The following is a 21,428-nucleotide window of genomic DNA, read 5'->3' as shown; positions in this document are numbered from 1 at the left end:
GTGGGAATTTTCCATACAACCAAAAGCTCCAGAAAAGCTTCTTAATTGATCTCGTGGCAAGGTTGTCCCCCCCCCCCCACCCCCCCCAAGATCAAGAATGAACGTTCAGTCTCAACACACACGAACCCACTTGGAAGAAAAGTAGGACATTTATAATAATGGAATGAGTTGATACTTGTAATTTGTAATGAGGGATTGGCAATTTTGAGTGAATTTTACAAGATCAAAGCCATTGAAAATAGTGGAAAATGTTGAATTCAATTTAGATTTGTTTCTTATGATTCTAAAACGGCAAAACGCACTTAAAACCCTTTGCTTGGCCATTATTAATAGAAAAAAAGATGATGAAAGTGCCTTAATCAATGCATTTGAAATGTGTTCTCCATTAAAAGAAATAAAATGCATCCTGATGAAGAAAGACCAAAAAAAAAAAAAGTATTTTATCACAGTCTGGGGCTTTTTTATTCCGTGTACAATCAGGTGTTACATCTGGGGTCCCGCGGACCGGGATTTTGAACCCATCGGGGTAGATCAGAGACCGTGGGTGGGCCCGCCAAGCCCCCACGTGCTCCTTGTTTCCAGTCCCACGGCTCGCGCAGCCTCGCTCTGTTTAAGGAATCCCTGTACCGAGGCAGACACACAGGTGTGTGTGTGTGTGTGTGTGTGTGTGTGTGTGTGTGTGTGTGTGCGCGGTCCTGCCGCGGAGATCTGTGACACCGACGCGCACCGTGTTGCTTGAGCCGAGAGGAGGAGCCCCTTCAGGCTGTTTTTAATGCACCCGCGGCAGTGAGGCGGGCGAGAAATGCGGGCGCCGCGTTTAAAGGAAGCCAGCTGTTGTGCTTGTCCTCACTGTCAACAACCTCCGCTCTCGGCTCCCGTCAGTTCATTTTAACGGCTCTGCACCAAGGAAATCACTGGGACTATGTGAGCATCATGCTCGCGGTGAGATGCCTGCTGTTCGCTGCAGCGTGTGCACGGTGCGCCGAGACAGGTGAGAGGCTCCCGCTCTTCCTCGTGAGGTTTAGTTGAAACGGGGGAACCCACGCTCAGAGATGGGGGAAAAAAAAGGAATAGTTCGGGTTTTGCCTGTTCTCTCTGACGAGGAGCGCCGCGGTGGCGGCGACAAGCGGCTCGCGATCAGCTGTTGAAAACAAGCTCTGCAGAAACGTTGACATTTACCACGTTAGCTCCACAAGTCCAGTTTCTCAGTCTCCCTGCCTCCACTGAGCCGCCTCCTGTTTCCTCCGCAGGTCTGAGGGAATGGAGGAGTCCCGCGCTGCCGCCCGCAGAAGAGGTCGTTCGGCCCAAGCGGCTCCTGCAACAGACCCACTCTGAGGAGGAGCTGCTGCACAGCCGCCTGGACACCCGGGTCAAAAACCATCCAGACGGCATGCAGGTGAGCCTCGGCTGCTTCTGTGAATGGCTTTACACCCATTCTCCAAACCACGAGTTGAATGCAAATATGGTCATTACATTTCCCATCGAATTGTCTGCAGGTCTTGAGTACACTTCTCAGGCAGATCCTCCAAATGACATTATATGACGAAAAGATTTCATTCAATTTTCCGACCTCTATCCAAGATACCATCCTCCAGTGGACGTTTTTTCAATAGTGTAATGTTAACTCTATATGACAAAGACTAATCTGGAATGTATGGACTGTAGAAAGTTTGTCCGTTTACGCATCTGAAAGATGAATAGTTAGCGGAGACTGTTACTGAGATATATTCCTCTTCTTGCACATTTCTGATCATGCTGTGTGGAAATGATTTCCATTTTAACTGGTCATATTTTAGTTTGAATTTTGGAGGGTTAGTTTGACTCGGTTGTTTTTATGTTTTTGTAATCGTGCTTCGATAGATTTTGTTACATCCTTTAATGATGAACGGTGTGTTGTGCAGCCAGTGCATTGCACAAAAAAGCTGGGACATTACAACTGAAAAAAAAAGGACATAATATACAATATATAAATAAATAAATCGGTTAAAATAAGAAAACACAAAAAACATTGGATTTATTTGAACAAGTACCATATGAACAGCTGATATCAAAAACGACCTCTATCTATCACCTGCCTCTCGTCAGGCCTGGATTCCCCTCTGTCTTTTCTCCATAGGTCATCTCACTGTCACTTCTACCGCCACCCCCATACAACCCACAGCATGCCCAGGGCACAGCAGGGCAGATAAAAACAAAAACAACAACAAAAAAAAACTCCCCACTTCAGCCTCTTGCTCCTTTCCACCCCATTAGATTACATTTCACACCTCTACCTGTCCTCTCCTGTTACCTTCGCTATCAACACTGTCAGTCAGCGGCTGGCCGGTCAGTGGATATGACACAAGTTTGACCTTGAGGTGTCGATCTTTGGTCAGCGTGTTGTCTCGTGACCTCTCTTTGCCGAGACCGAGGAGACGTGCATTTACATGTACGTTACGCGCCCTTACAACACCCACGGATTATCTTCGGTGTGAATCCAAAGTTAGTACATGTTTGTCACGTAAACGGACTTCAAGTTTTAGGTCATCAGTCAACACAATTGACCAAAGAATATCCTGATCGGTGCCACTCTTAACATGTACTGCGAATCGCAGCTTTCATTTTGGTCTTTGACACTAAACGCTGACCTTCAGATCAAACGGCTGTTTTAAAACCATACGGGGAATTGGGTGAGCAATGTATGAAGACATTACCATCTTAAATTTGCTTTAATGAAAAATAACGGAAAAAATAACTTGCAACCCGGTGTCACACCAAACCGTGTAATTCACCCACCGGTCCACTCGAGGCCAGCGTGTCACGTGGTTACGTCAAAAAAAAAACGTAAAAGAATTTCAACCGCATCAAGAGAACTGTGAACATTTTATTTTCTCACTTGGAGAAAAGAACGTTGTCATTCTGGCGCGTTAAGGTGTCACTACTCCGATACTCGACCTCTGGGTCTGCTGTGTTAAAGTCTGTTTTGTCCGTCTAACCATCCCCAACTTGCCTCCTTACACAGACAGTGGCACTTTTGTACTCCGTCACGTGACCTCCATCACGTGACACGGCCTACTTTTCATGCCAGGTCAACTGTCTTACTGACACGCTGCCTCTCGTGGACTGGCGGGTGTGTTGCACGCTTTGGCGCGATACTGCAGCAGGCGTCGTGCACATTGGTTTAATCACAGCTTTTGACTGAAAACTGCTGTCTGCAGCGAAGCACAAAGATGCTCTTTCAATTACAACCGTCACAATCGTTACTGGACTATGAGAGTAAAGACTGTCACTGGACCTGGACTGCTGTAAGTCTAAAAAAACAACAACTATATATTTAATTATTTGATCTATATTTTGATTTTAAGTTTTTCTTTTCCTTGTCAAATACCTATAAATATTTGATATACTGTCAGATTCCCGCTTTTTGTCATCATTTAAGTAAATTCAAGTTTATTAAATTTTATTATGCTCATTCATCAGTTAGCAGTGTGAATTTATACATTTTTATTTTCCCCTTCCACTTTGAGTCTGACTCCTTCACTAATGCTGCTGTTGTTTTTTTGTTTTTTTTTAAAAGATAAATGAGCTGTCACATATTAATGTTTCCTACACTGCAATGGAGGCCCTGCTCTTTATTTACCCGTTGCCACGGTGAACTGTAATATAGGCGCTCCATTAATGTTGACATTTTTCACCCGCCAGGCAGGCGCTTTACTCGAGAGTGAACACACTCAGGGCTGACTTACTGTCGTGGAACTGAAAACTCAGATTTCCTATCTCAGGTTTGGTCAATTAGGAGCTCGGGGGCAAGTTCAGAGTTTTGGCCAGAATATCTGGGATTTGATTTGAAATAAAAAAAATCGAATGCTCTAATGGAGCTTTCTTATGTCTGCTCACGAGTACCATTGTGGCCTTTTTATCGTACGGTATATGGACCCAGTGGAGGTTTTGGATTGATACTAAGTGGTTTGCAGAGAGTGCAGGGTAATACTAATGAGACCTGCCTCGCAGCTGGCCAGTAAGTACTGATGGGAGCTCTGTCTTATAATTTGTAAGTGGCCCACCTTGAAGCAAGGTCAGACAGACACAGTGTGTCACCACAGAGTTTTATCCATAACCCTCTGGGATGGATGAGCCGTCTCACCTCCAGGGAGCGGTTCCTGGATGGGGACATCTTTTAATATCCAAGTCTTTGCTGCTTAGTTCTCTGTGAATGCTGTCAAATTATTTCATATTAAACATCCATCCGTTTTCCTCCCTCCTCCACGCTCTCTTCATTATATTCCGTCACAATTTTTACACAATCTTATTAACATTTTCCTGAAAACATGAAATACTTGACACATTAGCGAGTCATTTCTTTGAGTTGCTATCAGGGACCAATGATCTGCTGCAGTATTGATATGAGATGTATGGGTTACTAATCTAAAAGAAAGCTATAGCCATCTAAATACTTATTCTTAGTGTCTGTCTTACTGCACATCGGTACAAATCTTCATGTTTGTTTAGCCACTCGTGCACTTGCCCTTCTCACGGACAGAGCTACGAGACATAAGATGAGAACCGCAGCATGAAAATGAATGTGACCTTAACTTGTAACGATATAGACGTTGTTCATATTGTAATACAACCACCGCTGCTTCTATCTGCTATGTACAGACAGCATGTCCGTTCATCTCGGAAGGAGGATCCTATTCTTATTCTTGTTCAAAAGTTTTTTTTCTTTGCAGTTTTTCTTTATCCGATTTGAGGGTCTAAGGAAAAACTGTATTATCTGTTTAAATTCTAAAGCCCTTTGAGCTGAATTTGCACATTGGAGCACAATAAAAATAAAACGGTTAACTGTTAAAAACAGGAATAATCTGTGTCCTGATTGCACAACACTGTACTAACGTCAAACAGGTTTTGAGTATGTTGGCAAAGTCTCAAAAATAAAAGTCTACCCAAAATAATCACCCATTATTTTTTGGATGTGTTGTTAACAGACACTTTCTCCCACAATGTGAAGGGAACAAAGCAGCTGCTCACAGCTGAAAAAAGAAAAAAGGTAATTGCGGAAGGTGGTGAAACGGGCTCCTGGGACACCGCAGAAAACAAAATGTTATGATGTTTTTCCAAAATAGAATTAATGGGGAAAACATTGTACTCTATCTTTGTTAAGGTTTCCTGTGGAGATTTACTGAAGGCAAACAAAAGTAATATTTACATTTCAATGTTGATGCTACCCCATCAAAATGAATTGTTTGCATTGTTAGGGTTTAACTGACATTGCAAATCCTACCTTATAAAATATTTGCAAAGCAGAATTTTCATCTGCTGTTTTTAGTGAAAAAGCTAAAAAAAAAAAAAAAAAAAAAAAAAATCACTACTGTGATTACTCGTACTAACTGCAAACATGGTTTGCTGTTAGTATATTGCGGACCGTGTGTACAGGATGCATTCAGGATGTAGTGAAAGAGATGTAGTGCAGCATGGCAATACTTGTAAGTAATTCAATCAGGCCATCGATTTTTAATGATGGCAGTGTTTACCTGAAGTAAACAAGTTTTCCCAAACTTGTTTGTTGTTCTTTAAACTACCATCAGTGGACGATAAACGGATGTTAATTCTGAGTTTCTGTTGCTACTTAAATTCCTTTCTCAGCCCCTGCCGCATTCTTCTCTATTTTTATCCCTCCTACTCCCACATGTCTTCCCTCTATCCCTCTCTTAGCCCATCCATCTGGCCCAGAGCAGCTTCCTAGTGGAGGCCTTCGGCACATCCTTCATCCTCGACCTGGAACTCAACCAGTAAGTCAACACGTCCCAGCGGAGGGTCCTCGTATCCATACCACGGACCCGTCAGGCAGCATTTTAATAGTTTGCTTATGGCAGTCGCTGACATGACCGTACTCGCATGCACTCTTCATCCGTCTCTCCCGCCCACCTACTGTATGTCCTGTGTGTTACCATTATACTGACTGCCTGCAAGCTAAATGACTTTTAGCTGTGTATGTATACCTTCACCTCCACCCTTCTCATTTTACTCTAATGGACTGCATTGATGTAATACCTTTCATTGGCTTTTCCAACCACTTAGGATAAATTAATCCTCACACATTTTTGCTTCACTTATGAGTCAGCCGTTCTTTGGCTAGACTGGCGCAAGTCACAATGTGTGATGATGGTTGATTTATTCTATTAAATAGCACTGAATGACCACAGTGGCCTCTCTAGATAGTGCTACTATCAGGCTTTTCCAAACATTTTTTTGAACTACTGAATTTGGGCTGAAACTAAATGTTATATAAGGTTGTTCTCTAACATTTTTCTTCCTTTTCTTTCCAGCAATCTCCTGTCTACAGACTATGTGGAGCGTCACTTTGACCAGGATGGGCAGCTGTCACAGAATATGGTAGGTTTATAGAAGGAGCATTTTGTCTGTGTCGTAAATACGACACTACAGTCAGATAGCTTAACAAAATATACCTAAAAGCTCCTTAAACCTCACTAATCTCACACTGTACAAAAATTGCTGGACTATTAATTGGCTGGGAGCAGTTTACACTTTGGCTTTTGTATGGATTTAACAAATGAGGTAGAACATGTTAATTAATGGTTCAAACCGAATGGATGGCTGTATAGTTTCTGTGTGGAGTCCAGGCGTTCTCCCTGTGCATGCGGGGTTTTCTCTGGGTGCTTCAATTTTCTCCCACAGTCCAAAGACATGCAGGTAAGATCGATTAGTGAATGTGGATGTAAGCCATTTTTCCCCATGTCCAGTCTTTATGCCAAGCTAAACTAACATCCTGCTAGCTGTAGCATCACCTTCATCAAACAGACGTGAGTGCTGCCAATTCTCCCATCAAAATCTTGAAAAGAAAGCTATGCAAATGTAAATTGCAAAAATGTTGAATCGTTAATAAGCCTTCGACAAATTTTGGCATCCCGATTCCTATCAGAAAATAATAGAAACTAGATTTTCAACCCTTCCAATCGAATAGAAATTGATTATGTGCCAAATTACTGCAACAGTACAAACCTTTTGCACTGTATTTTGTATGTGTATATCCCCAGAATCAACAATCGCAGAATTTGTTTAGGTTTCCCTTCAGGCAGAAAGTCATGGAAACGGTGAATGTTTTTGAATGTCGAGAGACTTTGTGAACGGCTATGAAGATGTTTTGCTTCAGATGGGTGTTGTCCGACTGTTCCACACATCATCCTGAGCCTTTGGAAAGGTTTCTTCTTTCTAGCAGCAGCAGTTGCACGAGCACTGATGGTTGAATTCTAAGTTTGAGGTAAATGTCCTTTTGATCATGAGCCTCAGAGATGGGCAGCAGATTGGCTTTAAACAGCATCTGAGCAACGGTGTCTTTCTGTCGCTCTCCTCTGCTTTATTTTAGTCTCTTTCACTCCCTCCATCTCTCCTTTTTTCTCTGCCAAGGAACCACCTGACCAATCGGTAGATGGTTGCCACAGTAACCAGCAGTCAGCCGCAGTACCAGCGTGGGTCTACTTTGTTCTGTTGTGAGGGGAATTTAAATCATGTCCATCTCCAGAAACAACCAAACCGAATCCTTCAACTGTCCTCTGCCGTGATCTTTGGAGTCAGATGTTTAACATTGCTGCGATAAATGAGTTTGACTTTGATTTGCATAGGTCGAAATAAAATAAATGACAGAAATTGTTTAAAAAATATGGAATATTAGGTGCAGGGAGAATTTAAAGTCAGACTTTAATATTTATTTTCTATACCTATATGATATCAAACTATAATCACATAATTATTTATTATAATACAGAAATGTGTAGTAAGATGTGTTTAAAGCTCCATAAGTTAGTGTTATTCGGGAAGACATGGGGTATTTTTTTTTTTACTATTAAAGGAAAAGACATCTTAAATAGTTTTTAGCCCAATCAGAAAACATGCCAAATGGGCAGAGTAATTCAGAAACAATGTCTCTTTTACACAGTTTGTTCACCAGAGAGAACAGACATGTTTATTTTTCTGTAAAATAAATTGTAAAATAGCCCACTCAATGTTGTCAAAGCAAAGTTATTTAATCAACAAATTTAAGAGATTCTCTTCAAAAGTGTGCTTGTGTAAAAAAATGAAATTGACCAATGCATTGAGTCAGATTTTGTCTTTTGTTTACTTGGATTTTGATAATAATTTTGGCCTCAAAAATCCAATATCTGCCAAGCTCTCCACAATGCAAAACATCCGTTTACCACTGAAAATCGAAAAGTTAAGATTTATTTTAAAAATATACCCATTCAGGAGTAAGAACCCGATGTATGCAGCTTCCTCCTCCTCCACCATCTTCTCCATATTGATTTATTTAGTTTTATTGACGTGTGCCAATAAATTCCTCCTGCCTTTGTTTGTCACTTTTTTTTAATTGGTCTCAATGGGTCTATGCTATTCTGCTGAGCCGGTGGCTGACTCATTTGGATTGAGTCTCAATGACACGCGGCTAAAAGGGGAATTGAATTAGGAATAAGGATGGCTAGAACAGATAGGAGCTGTTTTATGTTTCTGTCAGTGGCTTGCTTTTTTTTTTTTTTTTTTTTTTTTTTTTTTTAAATTTCTGACAAAATCAGCAGATTTCTTTTCTTTGCTATTTCAAAATCAGTTTTTAGTGCTGTGTGATTTTAAGCACAAGGGAAGCTATCGATCGTATATTTAATTCACCAAAAAACAAAGATGATGTTGGTGGAGAAACATCAGTTGTTTTAATTCCTGACGCGTTGATTGATACCATAGTGTCTTTTCTTTTAATCACATACAAATGTACCACCCACTATCAGCTTACAGAGCTACATACGAACTAGTACCTGAGCACTGGTGATGAATTAGCTTCTCTCAAACACAGTCAGAGAGAAAGTGGGAGTTTTCTCATCTCTTAATATTTCCCCCCTAATAGTTCCACTAATAAATTAATAATAATTTATTTATCTGTCTTTTCCTGCCAATGTGGTTCATTGTATCTGGAAAAAGCTCATTTAGGAATGGACATGGTTTTCCTACTGAAGACTTTAAATACTGTAAACTTTTTGTTTCTTTTTTTTTTTTTTAAATCTATCTTGTGCTCCTTTCACTTTCTATTAGCTCCTGTTGTTTCTTTCCCCCCTGCTCCTCTCAGATCAACAATGCTGAGTCCAGACATTGAGTAAACCCCAGCTTTTCTAATTCTGTTACAGCTAATGATGTCAAATTTAATCCTCTTGTTTCTGCAGGACATGGCTGTTTATTTGCCACCATTTGTGAGTGCAAGCAGTTTTTATTTCATTCATGAAGTCACTCACTTCTAATGTAGTGTCCTGCTCACCCGTCACTTTCCCCCCTTTATTTTATTTTATTTTAATTTATTTATTTCAGTTTTTCTAAGACAGCAGCGTTTACTGTATTTGCACAAGTGAGTTGCCATTATTTGGAGTGTATACATCTTTGAAAAGCACACTCCCATTCAGTGTGTGTCTGCTGTGTCATACAATTTGATTTCCTCCATTTAGCCTTGTAATCCTGCCTTTTATTTATTTATTATCTTGCTGTGCGCTAAGTGCCGAGGGCCGTCTCTCTGTTCAGTATGAATGATGAAAGTCCTTTTATTCCTCAACAGAACTGACACTGCATCGAAAATAAAAAATAAAAATACCAGATATTACTTGGATGTCTGGAAATGGTTGTGATATTTAGTTAATAGTAAAACAAAAATGTGTTTCCATAGCTCTAAACCGATCCCTGAAATGATAAAATGGTGTAAAAGTTTTACTGTAAGAGTTACAATTTTCGCAGTATTAGACTTGGGAAATAAATCTTTGCATTCAATTATTAGCCACATTAGCAGTATCCAAGTAGTCTAATCCTGCAGTTTTTGACCAGACACCTGTAAAACGGTTCTTTTGCCAATTAGCATGTCACAATTTTCATTGTAAGTATGTGATGATGGTTAATTTAGTTAATTATATAGTACAGTCTTACAGAAATTTGTTTATTTATTCATTTTTTTATTTTGTGTTTTTGAACTTTTAACCTTTTAGTGTGGAGGCACTGCTTGTGATTTCTACATCCCATAAATTTCCAACCAACTGCAATTACGGTAGAGGAGCTAGTTTAATGATGCTGATGCAGGGACATTAGTAAGTTCAGTCTCTTTTGACTGGATCCTCTCAGAAATGAAGCTGACACTTTCTTTTAACCAATTTCTAAGTAGAAGTCTAATTTAGTTTTGTAACACACAACCAGTGAAAAAAACAATTTGACAATTTTTACAATAATTTGGGTAAAACCCCAAAACAGATTAAATTCATTAAGGCGCCGTCTCCCAAAAGCAACCAGCACCCTGTGTGCTCGGACGTCTAAGACATCATGTTTGACAGGTGGACGACGGCTTCATCTAAAGCTCCCACACACTGGGTCTCACCTTGTGAGGGGTAAGAAAAAAAGTCTCTTTCTCTCAGGGTTGTGTGTAACTGACTTGAGGCTGGATGAAGACATTGTACTTGCCAGACCAGCAGGCCAGCCATTGATTTCTCATCAACAGGACAATGTGTGAGGCTGCACCTGTTAGGATTTAACCCACCTTTAGAGAATATCACAGTTGAAATGGCCTTACTGTGAAGCCAATACAGTCCCCCCTTGTCAGATCAAGACAGACCATAACTGAAAGTACTTTACGTTCACCCTCTGTCTCTGCAAAGTAGCAAAGAAGTTGCACGTCTGATGAGAAATAACTCAAGCTTATATTGGACTTGACAGGATCTCTGAGTGAATTTTCAGTTTTGAGCTCGGAGTAAAGCTTGACCAGGCGTAAAGAACATCAGCTCCAAGTTGCCTCTTGGTTTTGGTCTGTCAGCCATGCTGGACAACACCAGGCTCAGGTGGCAGACATGACTTTTTGGGGTCCATTACAAACACCTGAAATGGACTCTCTCGCTGCCACTCACTCGCACACATAAATCCATACACACAATTACAAGTAGCAACAAAGACGCGTGTCTGTAATCTCGGCACGCTTAGATGATTCCTGCTTGATAATTAAATCCTTCTACTGAATGTTATTCTGTCTAACGCGCTCAGTTTTTTTTCTTCTCAACACTGTTGTTAGTTGGCACATTTGCAACCTTGCATGTGTTGCTTGACTGACTGGGGCGAGTCTCCTCTCAGATTGTTGTAATTTGATGATTCCTGTACTGTGAGAGGCAGTATAGAAATACTATCTTCAAAACATGATCATGCAGTTGGAGCCTTTCAGGGGATTATGAATAAACCGGTTGAAGGTATCTGGAGCGAGGTCTGGAGGTGACACCTCTCTGCAGCTTTTGTCGAAGTGAAAGTATCAGCTGATGCTGTCACTCACGCTATCATTTTTTAAAAAAATGTTTTATCCTATTAAATCCCATTGTTTCTTCATCAACACACTGACACATGTAGGGGTAGGTTTTCTGTGCAAGTCATACAGTTTGAGATGCTATTCATTGACGAGTTGGTGTATTGGAATGTTTCCTTATATAATCAACCTCTTCGATATCAGTTTACACACTGTAACCTTGAGATAGGATATTGTCTGTCTCTCATAGTGTTGGATTTTGTGCTCTAGAAAGCTGTAATTGTTGCCATTAACAAGGTAAAATATCAACCCCAAATAAGGAGTTCTCATACTAACAATGTACTTTTTTCATTCATGCACAAAACAGACTTTTTTTTGAATGAAAAGTCTGAAGTCAGTGTTTAGCCTACATACACTCACTTTACTCTGAAACTGGACTTTCACCTGTTCTTCCTGCACTCAAACTTGAACTCCATTAAAATACACACACACACACACACACACACACACACACACACACACACACACACACACACACACTCCTGCATACTTTACCTGGAATTTTTGGTAGGCTACATCAAGAAAGAAAAATATGGGGTCCAACAATATCTGGTAACACCTCAGTTTAATTCTGCGGAGCATCTTAAGCAGATGACGAGAGCGTACGATATTTGATGGAACTCATTGCTATTATCTTCAGAGTGGTGGACTATTGCGTTTCCCAGTAGAGGTGTGTGGTTCTCAGACGGTGTGGGTATCATTTTCTGAAATTTGACGTGAGCATGTTACTGGATGATGGAGGGTTCAGTGTCTCACTGTTATCTATTGTTTGGTTTCAGGGAGGGGAGCACTGCTACTACCATGGGCGAGTGCGGGGGCTGCCACGCTCCTGGGTGGCTCTGTCTACCTGCCATGGCCTGCAGTGAGTCAAATACTTTAACAGATTGTTGTCACTTCATCTCAAACCTCAGTCTGGAACTCAAGATGAATGTTTTTAAGCACTTCCAAACTTCTTACAGCCTATGGAAAAAGAATGGGTGCAAAAATCCAGTCTTCACTTTATTAGTCTTCTAAAAAATGCCCCTTTGTATTAAGTGTATTTTCCAATAATTGTTTTGATGAAATTAAAAAATTAAGAAAATGATATAATTTATTGTCTCTTGCTTTGAAAGTCTCTCAGCCCACGTGGACACCAATACAGTGATGAAGCATTTTTCACACTTGAACAAACCGTCTTACATGTAAACCTGTAAATAAAGAACTTTGTCCTGTGTACCAAGCTGAACAAATCATGTTATAACATTTTACATTATAACATATTAAATAGTATATTATTATAACAAGATAAGTTTGCTGCAATAACACGATACATTTTTGTGTCACACTAATGTGAAAATATCTTAAAACATGAAAAGCTAATGATAATGTATGGGAGCATTTTTAAACCTGCAGTTCGGCACTATATTGTTTCTACAGACTCTATGTTTATGGTTTAGGTTTGTATTAAACATCCTTTGTGAATGAATGCAATGAAGAAAGACAAACATGCCATAACACACTGCTGTGTTTTGTTTTGTCTCTTTTCAGCGGGATGTTTTCTGATGGCAACTTTTCTTATGGGATTGAACCTTTTGGCAGCGGGGAGGTAAGGGAGGAGTGCAGTGAGTCGTATTAGCTCATTGGATTAGCAGGAAACGCACACATATCTGTTTGCTTGTCATCGAACCAAAGCACTGACAAGGTCACATTAAAAAGAGCTTGAAAAACTGTCTCTTTAAAAGTCATCAAAATATGGTTGAATAATGCAGGGAGCGACCGCCTCACTTTCTCTCCACTCTCCGCGACTTACCGTCAGTCCAGACAGTGTTACTCTATCTCTGAGTTGCTGTATGGAAGGTAATGAGTTGACACACAATCCACCACCGCTGAAACAAATCTTCTGCCTCGTATCTGAAGGGACACATCTTCTGACAGAGACGGGGATGCAAAGGAAAATATTTTAAAGATTGACAATTCTTTTTTTTCTTTTTTTTTTTCTTTTTTTAAATATCTTTAAAAATTGTTCAGATTTGATACTAAAATAGATGTTGTATTCAAAAGAAATAGGCATGTAACAGTGAAGGAAGTGGGTGGAAAGTGTTTAATGTGAGAGAGGCTGAGCTTTTTTTTTTCCCATTAAGGCTCACAGTAATCGAAGTACAGCTCAATTACGTAGACTCGAGAGATGGATCAATAGCCTCTCAGCTCGTCTTCAAACTCCCTCGGTCTCTGTCTCTCTCCCAGGCTCTCTATCTCAGATAGGTCATTTTCATAAAGTATTTATCTCCAGCTCAAGTGTACCAGCGTGTCCAGTAGTGTTACTGCCATTATGACAGCCCAGTGATTGATTAATTATGCATCAAAGCACTTTCCTCCCGTTGGTCTGTCTCTACCTCGGAGGACCGCGCTTTCCATTCACACAAGAGCTTTTAAGTTCACGATGAGAAAAGTCTTTTCAACTTTTGTGTTATTTTATTTATTTTGTTTAAGGAGACGTCATCGCTGTTGTAGAGCTGCATTTGGTGTTAATAAATTAGCGGGGGTTTTTTTTAATTTATTTTTTATTCCATGTACATATCTACTTCTTCCACTGGAAAGAGTTGTGCGATTTCATCCCTGTTGATAAAAGTCTGGTGAACCTTTTAAAGGGCAAGGTCAGATTTCCTGCTACTGTCTGACTTTTTTTTTGTATTATGAAGTTTTACTTCAGAATAACTTCTTTCTCATTCCTGGAATGGCTTACACCAAAATAGGCTCTCTTCTTAGGACCCTTAAAACAAGAAATGACAACATAGTGCAAATAAAAGGAGTGTCGACAGTTCTCTGTCCTTACCCAGCGAACACACAACATCAGGGAGACGTTCAGATCATGTCTTTTATAACGTCGGTCGGTCCAGACCCACTTTTGTACATCTGGTGGATGTCCAACACGGGTTCGATATCGGAACGCCTGGGTAGTTTGAACGTCCGAGGTACGTCCACAGTGGACGTTTAAAAAAAAAAAAAAAAGACGTCCACTGTGGACGTTGAACGGAGGTTAAAAGAAATACCTTTCTGACATCTGACGTTGAAAAAAACGGTGGAAAAAGTTGTATTCCGGCTACTCTGTTAAGCATTCAAATCACGTACACTAAGACGTGGAAATGACGTTTCCCTGACGTCGTGTGTACGTTAATGTTTAGCTGGTTTCTTTCTGTAAAAACTTAACCTGTAAAGTACGATTTCAGATTAAAAGTACTATAGTTCCCTCTGAAGTGCGAGAGAAGTATAAGGCAGCAGAAAATGTAAATATTCACCCACGTTTAGTTAAAGTATTGTACTTGAGTAAAAGTATTTAGTTACCTTCCATCTCTGCCTATCCAGCTGCTATTAAAAAGACATGCTTTAACCCCCCCCCCCCCCCCCCCCTGTTTTTTCCGACATCCTTCAGGAGCTGAATGAACACATTGTGTATCGAATGCCCAACACTGATCTCTTCCCACCTCCCTGTCCAGGTAGGACTTCCAGAAAAACTCTTGGTATTTTAATTCTCCCTGATGCAACAAAGAAAGTTTTTCATGGATACAAAGTCCTTGTCTCATTGACCTTTAATTTAAAAGTCGCAAACCTGAGTGAGACACAACGTAGCTCCACAGATGTAAATCATACCCAATTATATGATGTGAAGTTTACAAGTTTATGACGTGTAGTTAAAAGTCAGCCCGAGCTTTTGATGAAATCTGACAGGAAGAAGCTTCTTTGTAAAACTCAAAGACGTCCTGACATTACTTGTTCTCGGAGAGCGTTGACATTGATCTAAAACAATCAAATGTTCTGTAATGCTATTTTTGGTTGTTCTGTCTTTTCTTTCACACAAACTTCCGACAGTGTCCTCCTCAGGCTGTCTGTCTTTTCTGTCCTCCTCGCCCTTGATAAACGCCTCATTTGACCGCATCTCTTCTCCGACTCTGTTCGTACCCGACACTGCCTCTCCAGATTCATCTCCTTCCTATTTCCCAGTTCCTCCTCCCTGGTTCCTCACCCCTAACTGTCCTCTTTTGTCTTGCTTTGCGCTCCCTTTTCCTCCTCTCTCCTCCGCTGGCTGCGTGATATTGATCTCTCCTGTAGATCCGCGGACTAAAATACAGAGTTACATCCATCTCTGGAATGATGACTAGCCACTTTTCTCTCGCTCTTGTGTGTGTGTGTGTGTGTGTGTGTGTGTGTGTGTGTGTGTGTGTGTGTGTGTGTGTGTGTGCGCGTGCGTGCGTGCGTGCGTGTCACAGGATGCTCCTCGAACAGCACACAGCCTGAAGGGCAGACAGACGGCCAAAGCGAAGGAGACGGCGAGCCGAGGGATGGAGACGACTGGTCTGACAAAGAGAAGCCCGTTTCTACACGAGGCCTTAGACGCTCGAAAAGACAAGTCAGTTTTCGCAGAGGCTGTACGAGTCTCTTTCTCTGCACACACACCTTCATGCACACACCTGGCCTGCCAGGAACACGTCGTGTGCATTGCAGCAAGTGTCACCATGAGGGAAACATCAAGAGATGAGATATGCAAACACAATTAATATTTCACAAACAAGTCTGTCAGTGATGCCAAATTTCCACACGCATGCTGATAGCTTGTCTCAGCTTTCATGCAAAAAAAAAAAAAAAAAAATAGAGTCCCAAGATAATAAAAAAAAAATTTGTTGAGATAAGTACCATATGTCCGGGGATGGTCACCGAAATTTGAGGACACTTTTCAACTGATGCCTCTGAATTTTGGGTTGAGCCACCATTACAATGTGAGGGTGTGAAGTGTGAGAGATGTTTGCTTTTCCAGGCAGGATGAGTCTAACAAAAGCCTCCGCTGCTTTTATTTTGACATTTACGTCATGCTAGCAGTTTGGCAGCAACTTTGACTGTGAGCAATCGGGTTTTCCTGGAACACACAGTTTTTTCATAATGATGGTTTCGTAGGTTTTATGTGCAGCTGAAAAATGTCAATATCGTGTTCTTTGCACTCCTCCAAATTTTCAAAAGCATAAACCAAAGTGTGCTGACAGTTTTACCTTAAATAAATCTAATTTACAAATTTACAAATCAAATAAACACTTTACTTGTGATGCTGATTAGAGTTGAGTTTGTGATTAAAATCTTACTGAATAATGCCGAAGGATATTTCTTTAGAAACTTGAACTGTTGTTTATTTACAGTACTCATGATTATTTAATGATTCCCAGGAAAAGGTTTGAATACTAGTTTTCAGCAGCTTTAAAAGTTTTTTTTCTTTCTTCTTAGACTCCAAAAGTAATTGTACACGGACGCTACAACTTATCTTTCTATCTCTATCTGCAATATTCTGCTTCATGAATGAATGATTGTTGTTCTCCAAGTTATGTTTCCCTCTCAAGGACAAAGACTAGAGTTTCACCAGCATCAGCGTGTGTGTGTGTGTGTGTGTGTGTGTGTGTGTGTGTGTGTGTGTGTGTGTGTGTGTGTACATGCAGTGTGAATAATGATCTCACCTGCTGGGTGTGCACGTGTTGTGTTTATGTGTGTGTGTGTGTGTGTGTGTGTGTTTGTCCTGTGTGAAGGTTACGATGACAGCGGACTCAAACTTCTAGCTGAGTGGATTTCTTTTGCCCCCTCCAGGTGCGGCGAGGCCAACGCACTGTCCAGACTGAGACCAAGTACATCGAGCTGATGGTTGTCAACGATTATGAACTGGTACGTGTGAAGCTAACAGATCTGAGGTTTTAACCTTGTCTGTGCAACTGCAGCTAGACGACAATAATAATAATAAGTCAGTGTGAGTCTCGTCAATCACAGGGTTGGTACGACCTTTCATAATCTGTACGGAAACATCACAAAAGACAGTAACACTCCGTTTCTCTTGTCCTTTTGTTAGTTTGTGCAGCTCCGGCGCTCGACCACTCATGCGAAGATTTTCGCCAAATCTGTGGTGAACATGGCTGATTTGGTGAGAAGCTTAATTTATTCTTATAGACACGCATTACAAAACAGACCTCATTTACAGTGCTGAACACGGGCCAGGTATAAAAGTGGAAATATTGCTGAGGAGTTGAACTTCCTCTTCCTGTCATCTATTTTTTTAACCGTGGCACCTGTTCATAGTGAATTGTCGCGGTGCTCTAGAGCTTTCTTTAGGATGATTGCCACGTTTCAGAGCCTTTTCCTGCAGATGAGACGTTCCTAAGTGGGACAGCTGCCATCTTTTACTCATTTAAGCCACAAGCTTTATCTTTAAACCATCTCTCTCTGGGTTTTGAATGATTTAACTGTCAGAAATATTTCACATGCTTGTCTGTATTAGTGGGTACATTACTCTAACAAACTGATAATATCTGATCAATATCTGATACTGACTCTTGAACCGTCCCTTCTAGAATCACCTAACAGCGGATTTTAACATTAATCTTTTTAACCATTTCAATGTGTACAGAAATACACACCTAAGGATGCATTAAAATGTATTTTTTTTTCTTTTTTTTTTTGTATAATCTTATCCTTATATTAGTTTCAAGGTATGAAAAGTGCCATCAATTTCAATGCAACATCAAATATCAAACAAAACAGTTTAAACATACTGTAAATGGTGAAGTAGAACATACTGCAGTTACCTATATTGTGTAATGATGACTACACTCACCATGCATTTGTAAAACCTACAGATTAATCAGATTAAAGATGAACTCTCAAAGAGAAGTAAGATTACTGCATGTTTAGAGAGATAAAATAATATTATTATAGGAGCGAAATGTGTAGAGGAGGGGTCAGGTTGGAGAAGGTTTACAATATAGAGTGAAGCGATGATGCGTGGCTTTACAGTCAGAAAACTCAAAGCCTTGTGAGCACTTTTGTATCATTTATTTAAGAACCTTTTTCGCGTGTGATGCAGATGATTGGATATGATTATCCTCCAAAACAGCTAAATAAAGAGTAAAAAAAAAAAATGCACCATGTGTGCTTGTGTCCTGCTGCAGCATCATCACGGGAAACCCTGTGCTGACTGGGTACAAATACAGTAATGCTGGTCTCCATGGCAACCAGCTGCTGCCCTCCCTCTGCCTCTTCAAGACTAAAGTAGACAGATACAACTGTGTACAGTTATTGTTTCCAATAACATTGTATGCAAACACTTTATTTTTGAGTGAATCTGTCTACTTGTGAAAACGGTTATCAACTTACAGATTCAAAATTTTGCCGTCTTAGTTTTTGGTTAAAGCTTCCTTTTCAGCTCCAATACAATTTGGGAAATTCAGCTGTTATGTTCTGTGACATAAAGGCAGTTTTTCTTTATTTTATATCCCGCAGTGCCCTCTTCCCTTAAAGGAAATCTGTTTCAACCATTTACATGTCAGAAAACTGCTACTTAAATGAACCCTAAACAAACAAAATGTATGTTTGCATTCAGTGTTACTCACCAAACAGGATGAATGCACCTCATTCCTTTGAACTTTGAATCCAGCAGTGTTTAAACTGCTATTTGCTTTGAGGCAGTTGCATTCTTTCCTGCCTTTGCTGTATTTCCCGGTGCATTACCAACAACTGTTGTTTATTTCACCCACAGACATTTGCGCATGTGTTAATGCTTGTGTATGAGCACCAGACAGACTTACTTATAGAAAATATGCTTCATCACCTTATTAGAGGTCAAATACTCCACAGGATGCCTTTTATTATTGGTATTAGTTGTTTTGACCTTGCCTGGTTGAACTCATTTTTTTGTCAAAATATGCTATTTTAAGACGAATGGAGAACTTGTTTTTGGCTGTTTTATCTTTGTTCATCGCATTACATTTGTACTTCATTTTGCAAGTCATTTGAGGTCATTCAAAGTGATAATATCCTCCAAAAATGCTCCTCTAAATTTAAATCTATCTGCTGTTTCTGACTACTATTATATTACAATATACGCACGAACTTGTGCCAGCAAGTTCCGGCAATTCAGCAAGTACGTCCTCCCCCGGTGCATAGTTCTTGCTGATTTTTACTTTCTGATGTTTCCAGATCTTCAAGGAGCAGCTCAACACTCGCATCGTCCTGGTAGCCATGGAAACCTGGTCGTCTGAAAACAGGGTCTCCATTGGCAATGACGCCTTGCTCACCCTGCGCGACTTTATGAAGTACAGAAAGGAGAGCATCAAGGAACGCTGCGATGCCGTGCACCTCTTCTCGTGGGTTCACTCCTCTGAATTTAGTTATTTTATCCTCCACTTCTCCTTCTTCTCTACCACATCTTCCTCTTTCATTCTCCTCCTACTCTTCCTTGTTCTTCTTCTTATCTAACCATCTCCGTCGTCACTACAGTGGGAGGACGTTCATGAGCAGCCGCAGCGAGGCAGCCTACATCGGGGGCATCTGCTCACTGACTCGGGGTGGAGGAATCAATGAGGTGAGACTGAACTTAGACTGTTAGCTACTTTTATTCCTACTTGCACTATGAAAAACACAGAGGCCGTGCACTTAAGCTCCTAAAAAGTGCGTATCTGTAGGAGTAATTATTACTTTTCCCTTCAGTTTTTGTTTACATATTGTGTGTGTGTGTGTGTGTGTGTGTGTGTGTGTGTGTGTGTGTGTGTGTGTGTGTGTGTGTGTGTGTGTGTTTCTTCAGTTTGGAAGTGTGGGTCCCATGGCCATCACACTGTGTCAGAGTCTTGGGCAGAACATCGGCATGCTGAGGAACAAGGAGCGAACGGCTGCCGGTGAGACGAAAACAAATTGTAGACATTAAATCAGTACATACCCATAGTTTTGTTTTTTTTCCTGTTGGTGAATGCCTTACTGCAAATATTATTGATATTTGTATGTTTAAGTTGGTTCAAACTCATCTAAAGGGAACTAATATACTTTTGATTTGACCACTGAGCTCATTATGTTGAATTTATCAATAAGCTGACATCATCATCATCATCATCATCATCACTTTTACTGCTCCCTCAAGTTTTGAGATTTCAGCAGTGCAGAGCAGGTTCTGTTGTGTGAAGTCGATTTGTGACCCGTCGTGACCACAGAAGTGTTTTGTGTGTCCAGGAGACTGCAGGTGTCCAGATCCATGGCTGGGCTGTATAATGGAGGACACCGGGTATGAACTCAATTTACAATAAGTTAATTCAGAATTTAGAAAGAATTCATAACTACAATAGTTGGCTTTGTTCATTTTATTGATGAATTGTGATTTATTTTTGTCTTTCCTCGACATTACATGACATTTAATGTAGTGCCAATTATCCTGTAGAATTGAGTGTACCTTTTAAATATAGCTTATTCTGTCCTTTATTTTCTTTAAAAGGTTACCATATTTTTTTATTTATTTTATGCACTATTCCAAAATACATGTAATAGTGAATGATTTATTTTTCTTTTTTCTGTATCAACCAGCTACTACCTGCCCAGGAAGTTCTCGCGCTGCAGTATAGATGAATACCTGCGTTTCCTTCAGCAGGGAGGAGGCAGCTGCCTCTTCAACAAGCCCACAAAGGTGATGGGCGGTTGGTTGTTATTAGAGAGGCTCTTCAGGTTGAGTTTAATCACTTATATGGAGACAGAAATGTAGGAAAACCTCTGACAGTTCGTATTGGAGACTCAAAGGATTCAAACTGAAGCTTCAGGGATTTCTTTAATTTGTTATGATCATTTTTTAACACAAAGCAACAGTAGAGCTATTTACATACCCAGATGATAAACCTCTGTATTGTTGTGGGTTTTTTTTCTTGCAGCTGGTAGACCCTTCAGAGTGCGGCAATGGATATGTGGAGCTGGGAGAAGAATGTGACTGTGGATCAATAGTGGTGAGCACATTTAAGTTAACTAATGTCTTATTCATTACTTTAAAACAGTGCAGTCATTCAGCTTTAAAGGAGAAGCGTGCAGCATTTAGTGGCTTCTAGCCGTGAGGTTAAACATTCTTGCTTCACCCTTCCCTTCTAAGTGTGAAAGAGAATCTACGGTGGCCATGAAACTCTACGGTGGCCATGAATAGTCAGTCCGAAGTGGACTAGCTCCTTATGTGGATATGAAAGGCTTGAAAAATGCTTGTTCTGTGGGTGAAAGACTGTCACGTACATTAAATTCATGTAGGAGTTCTTGATTTCATGTCTGACAA

At 40.4% G+C, this 21,428-nt stretch overlaps 1 protein-coding gene across 3 annotated transcripts in view; it reads left to right on the top strand.

Annotated features, from left to right (window-relative positions):
* Positions 1–651: 651 nt before the first annotated feature.
* adam11 (ADAM metallopeptidase domain 11) overlaps positions 652–21,428 on the top strand; it is a 28,937-nt gene continuing 8,160 nt past the window's right edge. For all 3 annotated transcript variants that reach the window (XM_069155520.1, XM_069155522.1, XM_069155521.1), the window contains exons 1-16: positions 652–991; positions 1,251–1,396; positions 5,692–5,768; positions 6,306–6,372; positions 12,133–12,215; positions 12,881–12,938; positions 14,763–14,826; positions 15,598–15,737; positions 16,955–17,029; positions 17,211–17,282; positions 19,334–19,500; positions 19,634–19,718; positions 19,938–20,028; positions 20,357–20,408; positions 20,705–20,804; positions 21,043–21,114. In XM_069155520.1, the coding sequence (XP_069011621.1) occupies positions 934–991; positions 1,251–1,396; positions 5,692–5,768; positions 6,306–6,372; positions 12,133–12,215; positions 12,881–12,938; positions 14,763–14,826; positions 15,598–15,737; positions 16,955–17,029; positions 17,211–17,282; positions 19,334–19,500; positions 19,634–19,718; positions 19,938–20,028; positions 20,357–20,408; positions 20,705–20,804; positions 21,043–21,114 (1,407 nt within the window). In that variant the 5' untranslated portion in view covers positions 652–933. The remainder of the gene's footprint in view (positions 992–1,250; positions 1,397–5,691; positions 5,769–6,305; positions 6,373–12,132; positions 12,216–12,880; positions 12,939–14,762; positions 14,827–15,597; positions 15,738–16,954; positions 17,030–17,210; positions 17,283–19,333; positions 19,501–19,633; positions 19,719–19,937; positions 20,029–20,356; positions 20,409–20,704; positions 20,805–21,042; positions 21,115–21,428) is intronic.

The sequence above is a fragment of the Embiotoca jacksoni genome, unplaced genomic scaffold (assembly GCF_022577435.1).
Source record: "Embiotoca jacksoni isolate LCO1_2020_lvr unplaced genomic scaffold, fEmbJac1.0.p SCAF_20, whole genome shotgun sequence".
In the NCBI taxonomy this organism is placed as follows: Eukaryota; Metazoa; Chordata; class Actinopteri; family Embiotocidae; genus Embiotoca; species Embiotoca jacksoni.
This window is presented reverse-complemented; position numbering and strand designations above follow the sequence as displayed.